Source organism: Dipodomys merriami, unplaced genomic scaffold (assembly GCF_024711535.1).
Source record: "Dipodomys merriami isolate MVZ:Mamm:240054 unplaced genomic scaffold, mDipMer1.0.p SCAF_20, whole genome shotgun sequence".
In the NCBI taxonomy this organism is placed as follows: domain Eukaryota; kingdom Metazoa; phylum Chordata; class Mammalia; order Rodentia; family Heteromyidae; genus Dipodomys; species Dipodomys merriami.
Window position 1 is genome coordinate 27,483,498 of NW_027203382.1, and position 14,376 is coordinate 27,497,873.

Here is a 14,376-nt window from a genome sequence, read left to right on the forward strand (position 1 = left end):
AACTCTTATCTCCAACAAAACCACCAGAATACCAGAAGTAGTGCTGTGGCTCAAGTGGTACAATGCTAGCCTTGAGCTGAAGAGCACAGGGACAGAGTTTAAGTCCCACTACTGACAAAAAAAACAAACAAAACAAAAAACGTAATATTTGTATATCGATCCAAGCACTATCTTATTTATCCTGTTAGATATGCTAGCCATTTAAGATCGTGTATTTGGTTAACCAAGCAAAGTATTTCTTTATAGAAGTTATTTTTTTATCATTATAAACATTGTTTAATTGAGCTCAATATATTTCTCTTCAATAGAGGATTTGCTGCTTAAAGTGGCAAATTTTCTCCTATGTAATAATAGTTTTGACATTGAGATAATTTTAACTGTTCTAATAGTTTGGAGAATGCCAAAACATAGGCCAGCTTATTTTTATTTATTTATTTATTTTGATGCCAGTATTAGGACTTGAGTTCAGAGCCTTGAGCTCTCCATTGTCTTTCTTTTTCATGTCTGGTTCTCTACAACTTGAGCTACACTTTTAGTCTGGCATTTTTCTGGTTAATTGGAAATAGAGTCTCAGACTTTTTTGTCCAGGCTGGCTTTAAACTGTGATCCTGTGATCTATTTCATGGGTAGGTAAGATTTTAGGTATGAGCCACTGGCACTGAACTTGCTGATGAGAGGTTTGAACTCAGGGATTCTTAGTAGGTTGACACTTTACCACTTGATCCATGCCTTCAGTGATTTTTAGTATGTTAGGCTGAACTTAGAAGCTTTGGTCTTTACTATTCCTTTATCTATAACTACATGAAATAACTGTTCACATTTTTTTTGTTGATGATGTTGTTGTTGGTCATGGGTGTGAACTCTGGGCCTAGACACTGTCTCTGTGCTGTCTTCAGCTCAAGGCTGGTGCTCTACCACTTGAGCCACAGTGCCACTTCTGGTTTTCTGGTGGTTAATTGTAGGTAAGAGTCTCAGAGATTTTCCTGCCTGGGCTGGCTTTGAACTGTGATCCTCAGATCTTAGCCTCCTGAATAGCTAGATTTACAGATGCCCTTCTGTTTGTTTTTTACTGGACCTGAGGTTGGAGTTCAGGCCTCAGGACCAGCATTAAAAATGGGGGGGGGGGGGGGAAGGAAGGAGGGAGGATCTGGCTCATTTCTCTCCTGGGCTGACCTTGAACCTCAATCTTCCTGATTTCTACAGCATTACCTAGGAATATAGGCATGTGCATTAATGCCCTTCCTTTATTCATTTTTAGAACCATTATTTTATGTCCCACACAGCTATGACAGACTCTATTGCAAGACTCTGCCACTGAGAAATAATTTTTTTTGGGGGGTGGGGAGGAGTTGGGTGCTGTCCAATTTTTTTTTTTTTTTTGGTAGTTTAGTGGAGATAAGTCTCACAGACTTTTCCTGCCCAGGCTGGCTGTGATCCTTATTTTTCATCTTCTTGAGTAGCTAGGATTACAGGCATGTGCCACCAGCACATGGCTACAAATCAGAAACTTTTTTTTGATAAATATAGGGTTATAAGCCTAAAAGTCTAACAACTAAACATCAAGTTAGTCATTAAAACAATTATCAAGAACCTGGGCACTGGTGCTCAAACTCAGGCAGTACCTCTGAGTTGTTTCTTTACTCAAGGCTAATGCTCTACCACTTTGAGCCACAGCTCACTTATGGTTTGCTGGTGGTTAATTGGACATGAGTCTCATAGACTTTCCTCCCAGGCTGTCTTTGAATGGTAAACCTCAGATTTCAGCCTCCTGAGTAACTGGGATTATAGTTTGAGCACCAGCCCTGAGTTCAAACCACAGTATTATCTCACATACCCCAAAGTAACAGGGAAGTCCAATCTGTTTTGAAATTATTGAAAGTAACAAAAGACTATTACTTTAGATAGCATACAATTTTCATTATGAGCCTATTACAGATCAAACCTCATTTATGAAATATTTAATCATGAATTTAGAATGTAGAGCTAAAGAGAGCTAACTTTAGTTAAATAATAATGTAGAATTTGACAATTACTGAATTTTGAAGAGTATTCAGGTACTGATTCATATTGGGTTCATTTTTAATTTTCTTTTTCTTTTTTTGTGCAGTAGGTGTGTGCATATTTCATTCAGAGGATGGGAGTCATATTCCTTTTAGCACAGAAAATGTAAATCACAAGCCCGTTGATGAATATCAAGAATTTAATTCACTTATCACAAGTGCATCTACTGCATCATTGGAAGACAGGATTGTGTCAGAGGAACAGACTATTGGAGAAAAAGTTGATTTAATGGAGGAAATAAAGGAAACTGCACCAACCAGGTTTATTACTTTAGTATTCAATTAAGTAGTCAATGCTGATTTCTTACACATTTAATTAATATTTGTCTGATCTAGGTATCACTGGTCTTGGTGTATCTTTGAAAAAGTTGATTTAGAGAAATTGAATCTGTTTTATGAATATTGTCTAGATTTTTTCCCTAATACCTCTAGTAAGTTTAGTATTTTATAACTTCAGCATTAAGAAATGAGTATTTACTGTATCTGTAATCTAGTACCTGGGATCCTGGAGTAGAAGGATTGAGAGTTTGAGTCTCTACTTAAGGAATCTGTTTTTGTTTTTGTTTTCTTTTGTTTTATACCTGCTATCCTAGATATTTAGGAGGCTGCCATCTGAGACCATTGTTTGAAGTCAGCCTACACAAGAAAGTGCAATTGACCTCTAAAAAGTTAAAAGTAGAGCTGTGGCTTAAATGGTAGAGCACTGTTACTGAGTGAAAATGCTAAGGGACACCTTTCATGCCCTGAATTTAAGCCTCAGTATAGGCACAAAAAGTAAATCCTAATTAAATAAATAGATACCATCTATATATAATGTAGTACTTAATAGATGGTGCATTGACTGCTCTGGTGCGGGACAGAATATGGCAATATAAGAAAGCAAGGGAATGCTTACATAACTGATATATTTCTTTTATTTCTTTACTCCCAGAAATGCAGTTTCTCAAGGGACCAGCAATTTAAGAATGAGGAGTAGATTTGTGAAGCCTAAGTCAAATTTTGAGAAAATTTCAGAGACCAGCATGTTTGATGCTCATAAAGAAGTTTCCAATTTTTGTATAACTAAAGGAGAAGAAATACAAAGTCGAAGAGGTAAATTTTATTGTTCTTATAAATTGTAAAATTACATTGACCTAAAAAAATAACAGCATTTCAAAGGAATATTCAGTGGAACACTCTACATAAAATTTTTAAAGATTAAAAAAAGGTAAAATGATCTATAAAAGAAATATCCATAAATCTAACTGGTTTTAGTCATTGATACCATTTTGCTTGCTGTATTTGCCTGATCAGTGTCTGTATGTGTATGTATATATCCTTTAGCAAGCATCTGTTAGAAAGGTATATACATGAGGGTTGGGTGAGGTGGTAGATGCCTATACAGTCCCGCCTACTCTAGAGTAGAATAATGATTGTGTGTTTTAAGTTAGCTGTGACAAAAGTTAGTCCTCAACTCTAAACAATCTGGATGTAGTGGTTTACACTAGTAATCCATTTATTCAGGAGGCCGTAACAGCAGGATTTGGGACTGAGCCTAGCTTGAGCAAAAGCTAGATACTTGTCTAAAAACAAGCTAAAACAAAGGGATGGGAGACTATGGCTCAAGTGGTAGAGCACATGTCTTACAAGCTGGAAACCCTAAGTTCCAACCCCAGTATTTCCAGATGTAGGGGAATGTGTGAATGATGTAATAATGCATATGACCAAACTTAAATAGTACCCAAAAGGCTGGGTGCCAGTGGCTCATGCTGTAATGCTAGCTACTCAAGAGGCTGAGATCTGAGGATTATGGTTCAAAGCCAGCCCAGGCAGGAAAGTCTGTGAGACTCTTATCTCGTTAACCACCAGAAAACTGGAGGTGGCACTGTGGCACAAGTTGTAGAGCACTAGCCTTGAGCTGAAGAGCTCAGGACAGGGTCCAGGCCTAGAGTTCAAGCCCCATGACCGACAAAAAAAAAAAAAAGGAATTTCTAACAGGAAAGTACCCAAAAGGAATGAAATTAAAAACAAACCTCTTTCTTAGGTCCTGGCTTACAAGTCTTACGTCTAGTGGTGAAGTGCTCTTAGACTTTATTATGGACTTCCAGAAATGTTTTTAGACACTTGTAATCATCTAAATGGTGTCTGTGTTTATTCCTATGTGTGTTACCATATATAAATAATGTGTATATTTTTAGAAGAACAAATCTGTATGTATACCATATCATACTGCTAAGCATTTAAAAATAATAGCTTTGTAATGATAAAACAAAGTGATTATAGTTAATTATGGTCTATTATATTATTAAAAATGTAAAGGGAGCCGGGCGCTGGTGGCTCACGCCTGTAATCCTAGCTACTCAAGAGGCTGAGATCTGAGGATAGCGGTTCAAAGCCAGCCCGGGCAGGAAAGACTGTGAGAATCCTATCTCCAATAAACCACCAGAAAACCGGAAGTGGCGCTGTAGCTCAAGTGGTAGAGCGCTCGCCTTGAGCTGAAGAGCTGAGGGACAGCATCCAGGCCCAGAGTTCAAGCCCCACGACCGACCAAAAAAATAAAAATGTAAAGGGAAGCTAATTGTCTTGATGCTCATCCCTGAAACCTCTGCTATTTGGGAGTTGGAGACCAGGAAGATTGAGTTTGAGGTCAGCTCAGACAAAAAGCAACAGAGAACCAGGTTGTTTGTTTTGTGTATGTGTGTGTGTGTGTGTGTGCACACTGCTACTGAGACAACTCTTGCTTTTTCCCTCAAGTCTGGTATTCTACCAGTTGAGACACAGCTTCACTCACAGATTTGTGCTGGGTAATTGGAGATAAGATTCTCATAGACTTCTCCACAGGCTGCTTTTGAACTGTGATCCTCAGATCTCAGGCTCATAAATAGCTAGGATTACAGGCATGATGGGCCACCATCACCTTCAAATGAACCTATGTTAAAAAGTTGGGTGTGTGTTACATTCCTGTGTTCTCAGCTATATGGAGGAAGGAGGGTCCTAGACCATCTTCAACAAAAATAACTATGTATGCTGGGTGCTGGTGGCTCATGCCTGTATTCCTAGCTACTCAGGATGCTGAGATCTGAGGATTGTGGTTCGAAGCCAGCCTGGGCAGGAAAGTCTGTGAGACTCTTTATCTTTAGTTAACTAACAGAAAACTGCAAGTGGTGCTGTGGCTCAAAGTAATACAGCATTAGCCTTGAGCAGAAAAAGCTCAGGGAGAGTGCCTAGGCCCTGAGTTCTAGCCCCACAACCAGCAAACAATAACAACTATCTGTCTGAATGATAACTCAAGCAGAAAGTGTTGGTAGAGTTCCAGTCTAACAAGCACAAGACTTTAGTTCAAACCTCAGTGCCACCAAAAGGAAAAAAAAAAGTAAAGCATGCATATTGTGTGTTGATATAACTAAAAGGATGATTATGAGGTGATATATTTGTTATTAACTGGACTTAATCATTATGTAGTATATATATATTTAAAAACATGCACACAATAAAAACATACAATGCTCTATAAATTGAAAACAACTTTTGCTGTACTCTAGTGGCTCATACCTATAATTCTAGCTACTCTAGAGGCGGAGATCTGAAGATTGAAGTTCAAAGCCAGCTCAGGCAACTGTGAGAATCTTTTTTTTTTTTTTTTTTTTTTTTTTGGGTCTGGTCGTGGAGCCTGAACTCTGGGCCTGGGCGCTGTCCCTCAGCTCAAGGCTCAAGGCTAGCGCTTTACCACTTGAGCCAAAGTGCCACCTCCAGCTTTTTTCTTTTTGCTTATGTGGTGCTGAGGAATCGAACCCAGGGCCTCATGCATGCAAGGCAACGCTCTACCACTGAGCCACCTTCCCAGCCCTTCTGTGAGACTCTTATCTCCAGTTAGCCAACAAAAAGCCAGGAGTAGAAGTATGGCTCAAGTAGTAAAGCACTAGCCTTGTATGCAGAAAGCTAAAAAACAGGATCTAAGCCCTGAACTCCACCACCAGTACCAGCACACACACATGGACATGATGGGCTATATGTGTAATGTGGAGGCTGGAGGTTTGAGTTAGAGGTCAGCTTAGGCTACATAACAAGACCCTGCCTTACAAAAGTGTTTTTAAGCAGCTTTAATGATATGTGTAATTGATACCATGTAGTTCCCCAACTTCAGTATACAACTTAGTATTTAGTGTTTTTTACCACATTGTAGTTCATCTATAGCTGTTTTCAACTCTAAGCAACCACAACTCTTCTGTCTTTTTTGATTTGCTTTTTTTTGGTTGGTCTGGGCCTGAACTCTGGGCCTAGGTGCCATCCCTCAGCTCTTCAGCTCAAGGCTAGAGCTATTCCACTTGAGCCACAGCGCCATTTCTGGCTTTTTCTGCTCATGTGGTGCAGAGGAATCAAACCCAGGGCCTCATGCATGCAAGGTAACCACTCTATCACTGAGCTACCTACCCAGCCCCTGATTTGCCTTTTTTGACCTTCTAAATAAAAACATATGCTATGCATTCCAGTCTGGCAATTTCAACTATTCTTCTATCATTGTGTTTCCAGTGTTCATCCCTATAGTAGCATTTGTGAGTATTTTCTTGTATTCATTCATGGTACTGAGTTTAAACTTAGAGTCTGTCCCTTATTTTATTTTTCCCACAGCTCCATTTCTGGCTTTTAGTTGGAGATAACAGTGTCATGGACTTGCCTGTCTGAACTGACTTAAACTGTGATCGTCAGATCTCATCCTCCTGAGTAGTTAGGATTATAGGCATAAGCCTCCAGAACCAGATCATTGCTTCTTTTTATAGAAATATTTTCCTATCTCTCTGTTATCAGTGATGTTTTTCTCTGTAAGACCTCTAAAGATAGAGCTATCCAGACTTCAAATAAGTCATTTCTAAACTTTTTTGGATGGGACTTTTTAATTATAATGGCTTATTTAATTACGGTACTGTATAGTTACCAGAAGGTGTGAATATAGTTGCTTTGGTAGTCGAGTGAAATATATGCAGGGTTTATTAATTTTCTGTCTTAAATTGAAAAATCTCCTTGGCAAGGACTATTATTCTGCTAGTCAATTACCTGACTTTTGGATTAAGAGATATTTGGAGTCATATTCTGTAACCGGTTTTTTAAAAGAGAGAATGTATTATTTTTATCATATGCACATTTCAAGCCACCAATTCTAGCTACTTAGGAGGCTGAGATCTGAGGATTGCAGTTCAAAGCCAGCCTGGGCAGGAAAGTTCATGAGACTCTTTATGTCCAATAAACCACCAGAAAACCGAAAGTGTGGCTCAAGTGGTGGTAGAGTACTTGCCTTGAGCTGAAGAGTTGAGGGAGAGCACCCAGGCCCAACGGTCAAGCCCTACAACGGACCTCCCCCCCCCCCCCCCCCCCCCCCCCCCCCGCCACACACACACATAGAGTTCAGCGTAGTATATCTTTTTTATTGGTGGTGGTGGTCATGGGGCTTCAACTCTGGGCCCAGGGCGCTGTCCCTGAGTTCTTTAGCTCAAGGCTAGCACTCTACCACTTGAGCCACAGTGCTACTTCTGGTTTTCTGGTGGTTTACTGGAGATAAAGAGTCTCCTGAACTTTGCTGCCCAGGCTGGCAGGAGTCTCACGGGGGTGGAAATGTGGCTGAGTGGTAGAGTGCTTGCCTAGCATGCATGAGGCCCTGGGTTCAATTCCTCAGTACCACATAATTAGAAAATGCCGGAAGTGGCACTATGGCTCAAGTGGTAGAGTGCTAGCCTTGAGCAAATGAAGCTCAGGGACAGTGCCCAGGCCCTGAGTTCAAGCTCTAGGACTGGCAAAAAAAAAAAAAGAAAAAACAAAACGAGTCTCACAGACTTTCCTGACCTGTCTGGCTTTGAACTGGAATCCTCAGATCTTCCTGAATAGCTAGGATTATAAGCATGAGCCACTGGCACCGGCTGTAGTATATCTTAAATATATTTTGAACACTGTCTTAAATATATTTTTTGTTTAAGAAACTGAGCAAAATGTTTCCAAAGCAACAGAATTGGAAGATAAAACCCTTGGGCCAGTTGCAACAGCAGAAAATAAGGAGCAGAACCAATTGACAAGTATCCATTGTGTTGAAAGGACCAGTATTCCACTGGAAGCAAACCTAGCAAAAAGGTAAAATAGGAAAGAGTCTTTGACATTCGTTTATCTTCTTTCTCAGCTTTAGCTATAAGAATTTGATTTAAAGTTTGTTACATTAAAAGAATGAAAATTGTGGGTTGCTAATGGTTCACACCTATAATCCTAACTACTCTGGAGGCTGAAATCAGAGGATCTCAGTTTGAAGATCCAGACAGGAAAGGCCATAAGACTAGTAAATCCAATTAACCACCTGAAAACTGGAAGTGGAGCTAGTCCTCAAAGTAGTAGAGCACTAGCCTTAAGCAAAAGAGCTCAGGAACAGCATCCAGACCCTAGTTCAAGCCCCATGACTGACCCCTCCCCCCCCAAAAAAAATAGATTAAAAACCGATAAATTGTATTATCTCAGATGAATCTAGTTCTAAAAATAATTCCCTGGTTTCCAATAATAAAAATTCTCTTTTAGAAATGAAGAGGAAGAAGAGAGAGCTGAGGTGGCTCAGGTTCTGTCAGTTACTTCAGTTTCTCCTGAGACAGTTCCTCATACACTTGGTTCGAGTTGGGGTCTTTGTGAGAGTTCTATGGAAGAGACCTTGAGAAAGGACTCTACTGGAGAAAGTGTGCTCACATTTCATGCACCAGAGGTAAAAGAATAAAGACTGTAACAAGCAGATTTTTTCCCCATTTTAAAATTTAAAGTATGATTTATGTACAATAAACTTTGTCCTTTGTAGTTTAACATGTGCTGATACATAGATTTTTGTAACCAATCTTTGAATAGTTTAGCACCTCAATAATTTCCAAGTTTTTTTTTTTTTTTTTTTTGGGCCAGTCTTGGGGCTTGTACTCAAGGCCTGGGTGCTGTTCCTGAGCTTTTTTGCTCAAGGCTAGCATTCTACAACAGCTCCACTTGCAGTTTTCTGGTGATTAGTTGAAGATGAGTCTTATAGACTTTGCTGCCTCAGCCTCCTGAGTAGCTATGATTACAGATGTGAGCCATTGGTGCACAGCCCCTTTTTTTTCTCCTTTAAATAGTCATTTTCTGTGCTTTTTTCTCAGCTCCTTATGATCCTGGATCAATTTTTCCAATAGTATTATTGTAGTAAGAAAATATTGTGAATTGGGTGTGAATGTACATGTGTTTAGTCTTAGCTATTTGGGAGGCAGGAACATCACAGAATTTAGGAATTTGAAGCCAGTATGGATAACACAGTAAAATAAAAGAATATTATGGCTGGGTGCCTGTGACTAATGCACCTTAGCTACTTAGGAGGTTGAGATCCTAGGATTACAGTTTGAAGCCAGCCAGGGCAGGAAAGTCCATGAGACACTTATCTCCAGTTAATGAGAGAAAAAGCCAGAAGTGGTGCTGTGACTCAAGTAGTAGAGCGCTAGCCTCAAGTAAAAAGAAGCTTTGGGACATTGCCCAAGCCCAGAATTCGAGCCCTAGGACTGCCCCCCCCCCCAAAAAAAAAAAAAAAAGAAAAAAGAAAAGAAAAGAATATTATGATAAAATTTTAATTGTTACTCTGAAGCACAGAAATAAAAAAATGTGCTCAAATTTGTTTTGAAGCGTACAGAATTTATGTTTTCCATTTTAGTTCTTAGAGCTGAGTTCTTTGTTTCACAGAATGTGTATTGAGATGCCAATACTATATATCTGACATTATGAGGTACTGGGCAGAGTAGCGAATGAATGGTCAAATTCAGTTTGATAAGTGAGATAGAGTTTTGAACAAGACTGTATAAGTTGTCCTCTACCTAGTGATGTTAATCTGTGAATGTGGCCTAGGCATTCACTGGAAGTAGAGCTATGGCCCAATTGGTAGAGCATTAGCCTTGAGCAAAAGGAAGCTCAAGGACAGTGCCCACGACCTGAGTTTAAGCCTCAGGACCAGCAAAAAAGAAGAGAAGAAAAAAAGAGAAGAAAAAGAAACGAGGAAAGAAAGAAAGCAAAAATGAAGGAAAGGATGAGAAATAAGGATGGAAGGGGAAGAAGGAAAAGAAAATATTGTAGAGCAGAATGATATGTAAAAGAATGTGGGTAGGACTGAAGATGAAAAGGTCACAAGATACATCATAGAAAGATTTTTAAGACTTACCCCCAACTTGTTAATTTTTGCCTTTTATTTTATTTTATTATTATTATTTTTTTTTTTTGGGTCCCGGTCGTGGGGACTGAACTCTGGGCCTGGGCACTGTCCCTTAGCTCTTCAGCTCAAGGCTAGCACTCTACCACTTGAGCCACAGCCCCACTTCCGGCTTTTTTCTTTTTGCTTATGTGGTGCTGAGGAATCGAACCCAGGGCCTCATGCATGCAAGGCAAGTGCTCTACCACTGAGCCACCTTCCCAGCCTCTTTTATTTTAAAATACTTTCAATCTTTCTGAAAATTTCCAAAAATTTGAAAACTTATCCAAACGCTTTTTGTATTCATTAATTATGAATAATTTGCCTCTTTTTTTTTCCTGTCTTCATCTTCATCTGTGTGGTTTGGTAGAAAGTTGAAAAAACATTTGATCCATTTAAGAGTAAGTTGCAAATATGTGTTTTAACTCATTAATAATGCATCTCTAATAAGAACAAGGATGTACTGTTTCCACAGTCAATGTTACAATGCCATATAACATGGATAATTCAGTAACATTGTTTAATAGGCAATTTTTCACTAAGTTTTTCCAGTTGTCTTAATCATGGCCATTAGACCCTTTTTGTTCTTAAAATGAAGACCTCATATAAACTGTTACCTTGGAAGTGGTGCTGTAGCTCAAGTGGTAGAGTGCTTGCACCCAGGCCCAGAGTTCAAGCCCCACGACCGACAAAAAAACAACAACAACAAAAAAAACTGTTACCTTATGTTTAATGATTATTTCTTCTTACTCTTCTTTAGTTGTGGGTAGTTCTTTTGTGTGAATCTGGCATTTTAGATAGTGTTAGCTAGTCTGCAATCTGAATATTTGTTTTAACTGCCTACTCATGATTTAATTGTTTTTATGCAAGATCACTACATAGTGATCTTGTGTTCTTCCTTTTTATATCAGATCAAATACATACACTATTACTGATGATGTTGACTGATCACTTGACTAGTATTAGTGCCTTCTAGTTTCTTCATTAGAAGGACATGTTTTCTATTTTGTAGTAATTTGGCCAATGAGATCTAGCAGCTTGTCATCCAGTACTTTCGGTATCCATTGGTATATCTTACCTGAATCAACATTATTGGTTGCAAAATGGGAGTTTTGCAGTTTTAAGGATTAGAGAATTATAATCAGGATATTAGCAGTTTTGTGGAAAACAGATTTGAGGGAAGCAAACTGATAATCAGGTGTTTATCTTCATTCACATATCACCTACTTATGAAGTGCCCTGGTGTACCAGGAGTAGGGGAATCAGTCTGTATTCTGACACGTCCAGATCACCCTGTAAAATATACATTTGACAGTTTAATTGACATTCTTTGCATTTTTGTTTATTTCAGTAAACCATAAGTTTATTGGCACATTCATTCAAGTACTTGGAAAATTGTGTATGTTTAAGATAAGTAAATAAGTCTTGAAACAATATCTCCTTACTATGTATTAAGTTTTCAGGAAAACTTTTAAACCTTACTCTTTTAATTTTTATGGCAGTGTACATCAACTTCCATTCCAGAAGTCCAACAAAAGAATGTAATCAATCCTGAAGATCTAGCAGGTATGACAGTCTGCTTCAGTGAAGCAGCCTAGTGGTGTTTTTACATTTAAGTGAAAAAATACTAAACAATTCTTTTTCAGTCTCTGGCAAATTTGCAATGTTTTGTATATCAGCTTTGTTACTTAGGATTACAAGTCTTTCTATGATATAGCATGATTACCCTTTATGAAATTAGTTTTCTGGGGTCCAGACTACAAATTTAGTCTTCTAGTTGTGATGATAAGTTGACATGAGATTTTGTTTTTTGAGAAGAAATAATGGTTTTGTGAATAGCTTTTCTTATTTTTAAACTTTTATAGTGAATCTGTTTACGAATATACATCAAGATGGAGATGATGAACAAGCAGTCATTTTAACTCTGGTGGAAATCCCAACCAGTGAAGCAGGAGAATTTACTGGTGATTCTATGCAGTTAATGCCAAGCCCTTTACTACCAGCACCGATATTGATCAAATCAGGGAATACTGAAGAAAGAAGTGACTTGAGGTAAAGTATAAACCAGACTGATTTTGTTTGGTGGAGAACTCATTATGATGCTGATGTTGTTGGCTCACACCTGTGTTATTTTCCTGAGAGGCCAAGATCCAAAGGATTGTGTTTTGAAGCTAGCTCAAGAAGAAAAGCTCTCTAGACTCCATCTCCAATAATAGCTAAGAAGCAGGGCTCCATTGGCTTAAGCCTATAATCCTAGTAACTGACAAAGATTTTTCTCACATTTTAGGCTGCTTCCTTACTCTGTTGATTGTTTCTGTTTTTTAAAAAAAGTTAAAACAAAAAATTTTTATTATAAAGGTGATATACAGAGGAAATATATGTCAGATAAAGAGTACGTTTCTTTTTGGACAGTGTTACCACTTCCCTTGTGATTGTTTCCTCCCTCCCTCCCTCCCTCCCTCCCTCCCCCCTCCCTCCCCCCTCCCTCCCCCCCTCCCCCCTCCCCCCTCCCCCCTCCCTCCCTCCCTCCCTTCCCCCCTCCCTCCCTTCCCCCCTCCCTCCCTCCCTCCCTCCCTCCCTCCCTCCCTCCCTCCCTCCCTCCCTCCCTCCCTCCCTTCCTTCCTTCCTTCCTCTCAGAGCCTGGGCAGTAGTATCCCTGAGCTTTTTTTGCTCAAGGCTAGCACTCTACCACTTGAGCCAAAGTGCTATTTCAGGCTTTTTTTGTTGATGTGCTACTGAAGAATGGAACCCAGAGCTTCATGTATGCCACGCAAGCATTCTACCACTAAGCCACATTCCTAGCCCCAAAGATGCTATTTTTTCTTTCATGCATGTTTTTGGTAATATTATGAGAATGAGTTGGATATAGAGGTGTGGTTTTATTTCTGGGACCTCATTGTATTTATTCTATATGTTCCTGTGTCTGTTTATATGCTGATATTGTTACTATGGCTTTGTAGTAGCTTTCAAAATCAAGTATTGTGATAGACACCTTCAGCATTTTTTTGGGGGGGAGAAGGGGGCAGTCATGGGGCCTGAACTCTAGGACTGGGCGCTGTCCCTTGGCTCTTCAGTTCAAAGCTAGCGCTCTACTACTTGAGCCATAGTGCCATTTCTGGCCTTTTCTGCTTATGTGGTGCTGAGGAATTGAACCCAGGGCCTTATGCATACAAGGCAAGCACTCTACCACTGAGCCACCTTTCCAGCCCACCTCCAGCATTTTATTATTTGCTTAGGATTGTTTTGGCTTTTGGGGATGTTTTATGCTCCCATATGAATTTTATAATTTTCCTTTTCTCTTTCTTTCTTCTTCTTCCTGGGTTTTTTTTTTTTCCCCCGGTAGGTGGTGGGACTTGAACTGAGGGCCTGGGTGATATCTCTGAGGTCTTGCTCAATTCTTGTGCTATACAGCACAACTTCCAGTTTTCTGGTGGTTAGTTGGAGATAAAGGTCTCTTGGACTTTCCTGCCATGGCTGGTTTTGAACTAGGATACTCAGATCTCAGCCTCCTGAATAACTAGGATACATGTGTGAGCCATCAGTGCCTTTTTCTGTAAAGAATGCCATAGATATTTTTATAGGTATTGAATGATAGATTACTTTTGATACTATGGCCATTGTAACTATATTTGGTGCAACTGGGATTTGAACTCAAGAGTGTGACATTTGCTTGGCTTGCTTGCTCAGCTGGCTCACTACCATTTGAATCATGTTTCTAGATCAACTTTTTTCCTGGTTATGTTGGAGATAGAGTCCTAGGTACTTTTCTGCTCTAGTTGACTTTGAACCATGTACCTCTAGATTTCAGTCAACTGTGTAGCTAGCATTATAGATGTGAGCCACAGGTACCTGTCTAGAAGTAAATTTTATTTTTATTTATTTATTTTTTATACCAGTACTGGGGTTTAAACTCAGGGCCTAGGTGCTATCTCTCTTTTTTTTTTTTTTTTTGGGGTCCCGTCATGGGGCCTGTCCCTCAGCTCTTCAGCTCAAGGCTAGTGCTCTTCTATTTGAGCCACAGCGCCACTTCCGGCTTTTTTCTTTTTGCTTATGTGGTGCTGAGGAATCGAACCCAGGGCCTCAGGCATGCAAGGCAAGCCCTCTACCATTGAGTTACTGTCCCAG

The 14,376-nt window shown here is 39.4% G+C and overlaps 1 protein-coding gene across 5 annotated transcripts in view; it reads left to right on the forward strand.

Moving 5' to 3' along the window:
• Bdp1 (BDP1 general transcription factor IIIB subunit) overlaps positions 1 to 14,376 on the forward strand; it is a 105,183-nt gene that overhangs the window by 71,163 nt on the left and 19,644 nt on the right. For 4 of the 5 annotated variants that reach the window (XM_070031314.1, XM_070031318.1, XM_070031317.1 and 1 more), the window contains 6 exons: positions 2,108 to 2,321; positions 2,992 to 3,152; positions 8,006 to 8,156; positions 8,589 to 8,766; positions 11,754 to 11,817; positions 12,117 to 12,303. In XM_070031314.1, the coding sequence (XP_069887415.1) occupies positions 2,108 to 2,321; positions 2,992 to 3,152; positions 8,006 to 8,156; positions 8,589 to 8,766; positions 11,754 to 11,817; positions 12,117 to 12,303 (955 nt within the window). The remainder of the gene's footprint in view (positions 1 to 2,107; positions 2,322 to 2,991; positions 3,153 to 8,005; positions 8,157 to 8,588; positions 8,767 to 11,753; positions 11,818 to 12,116; positions 12,304 to 14,376) is intronic. The other variant, XM_070031315.1, reaches the window with a different exon arrangement.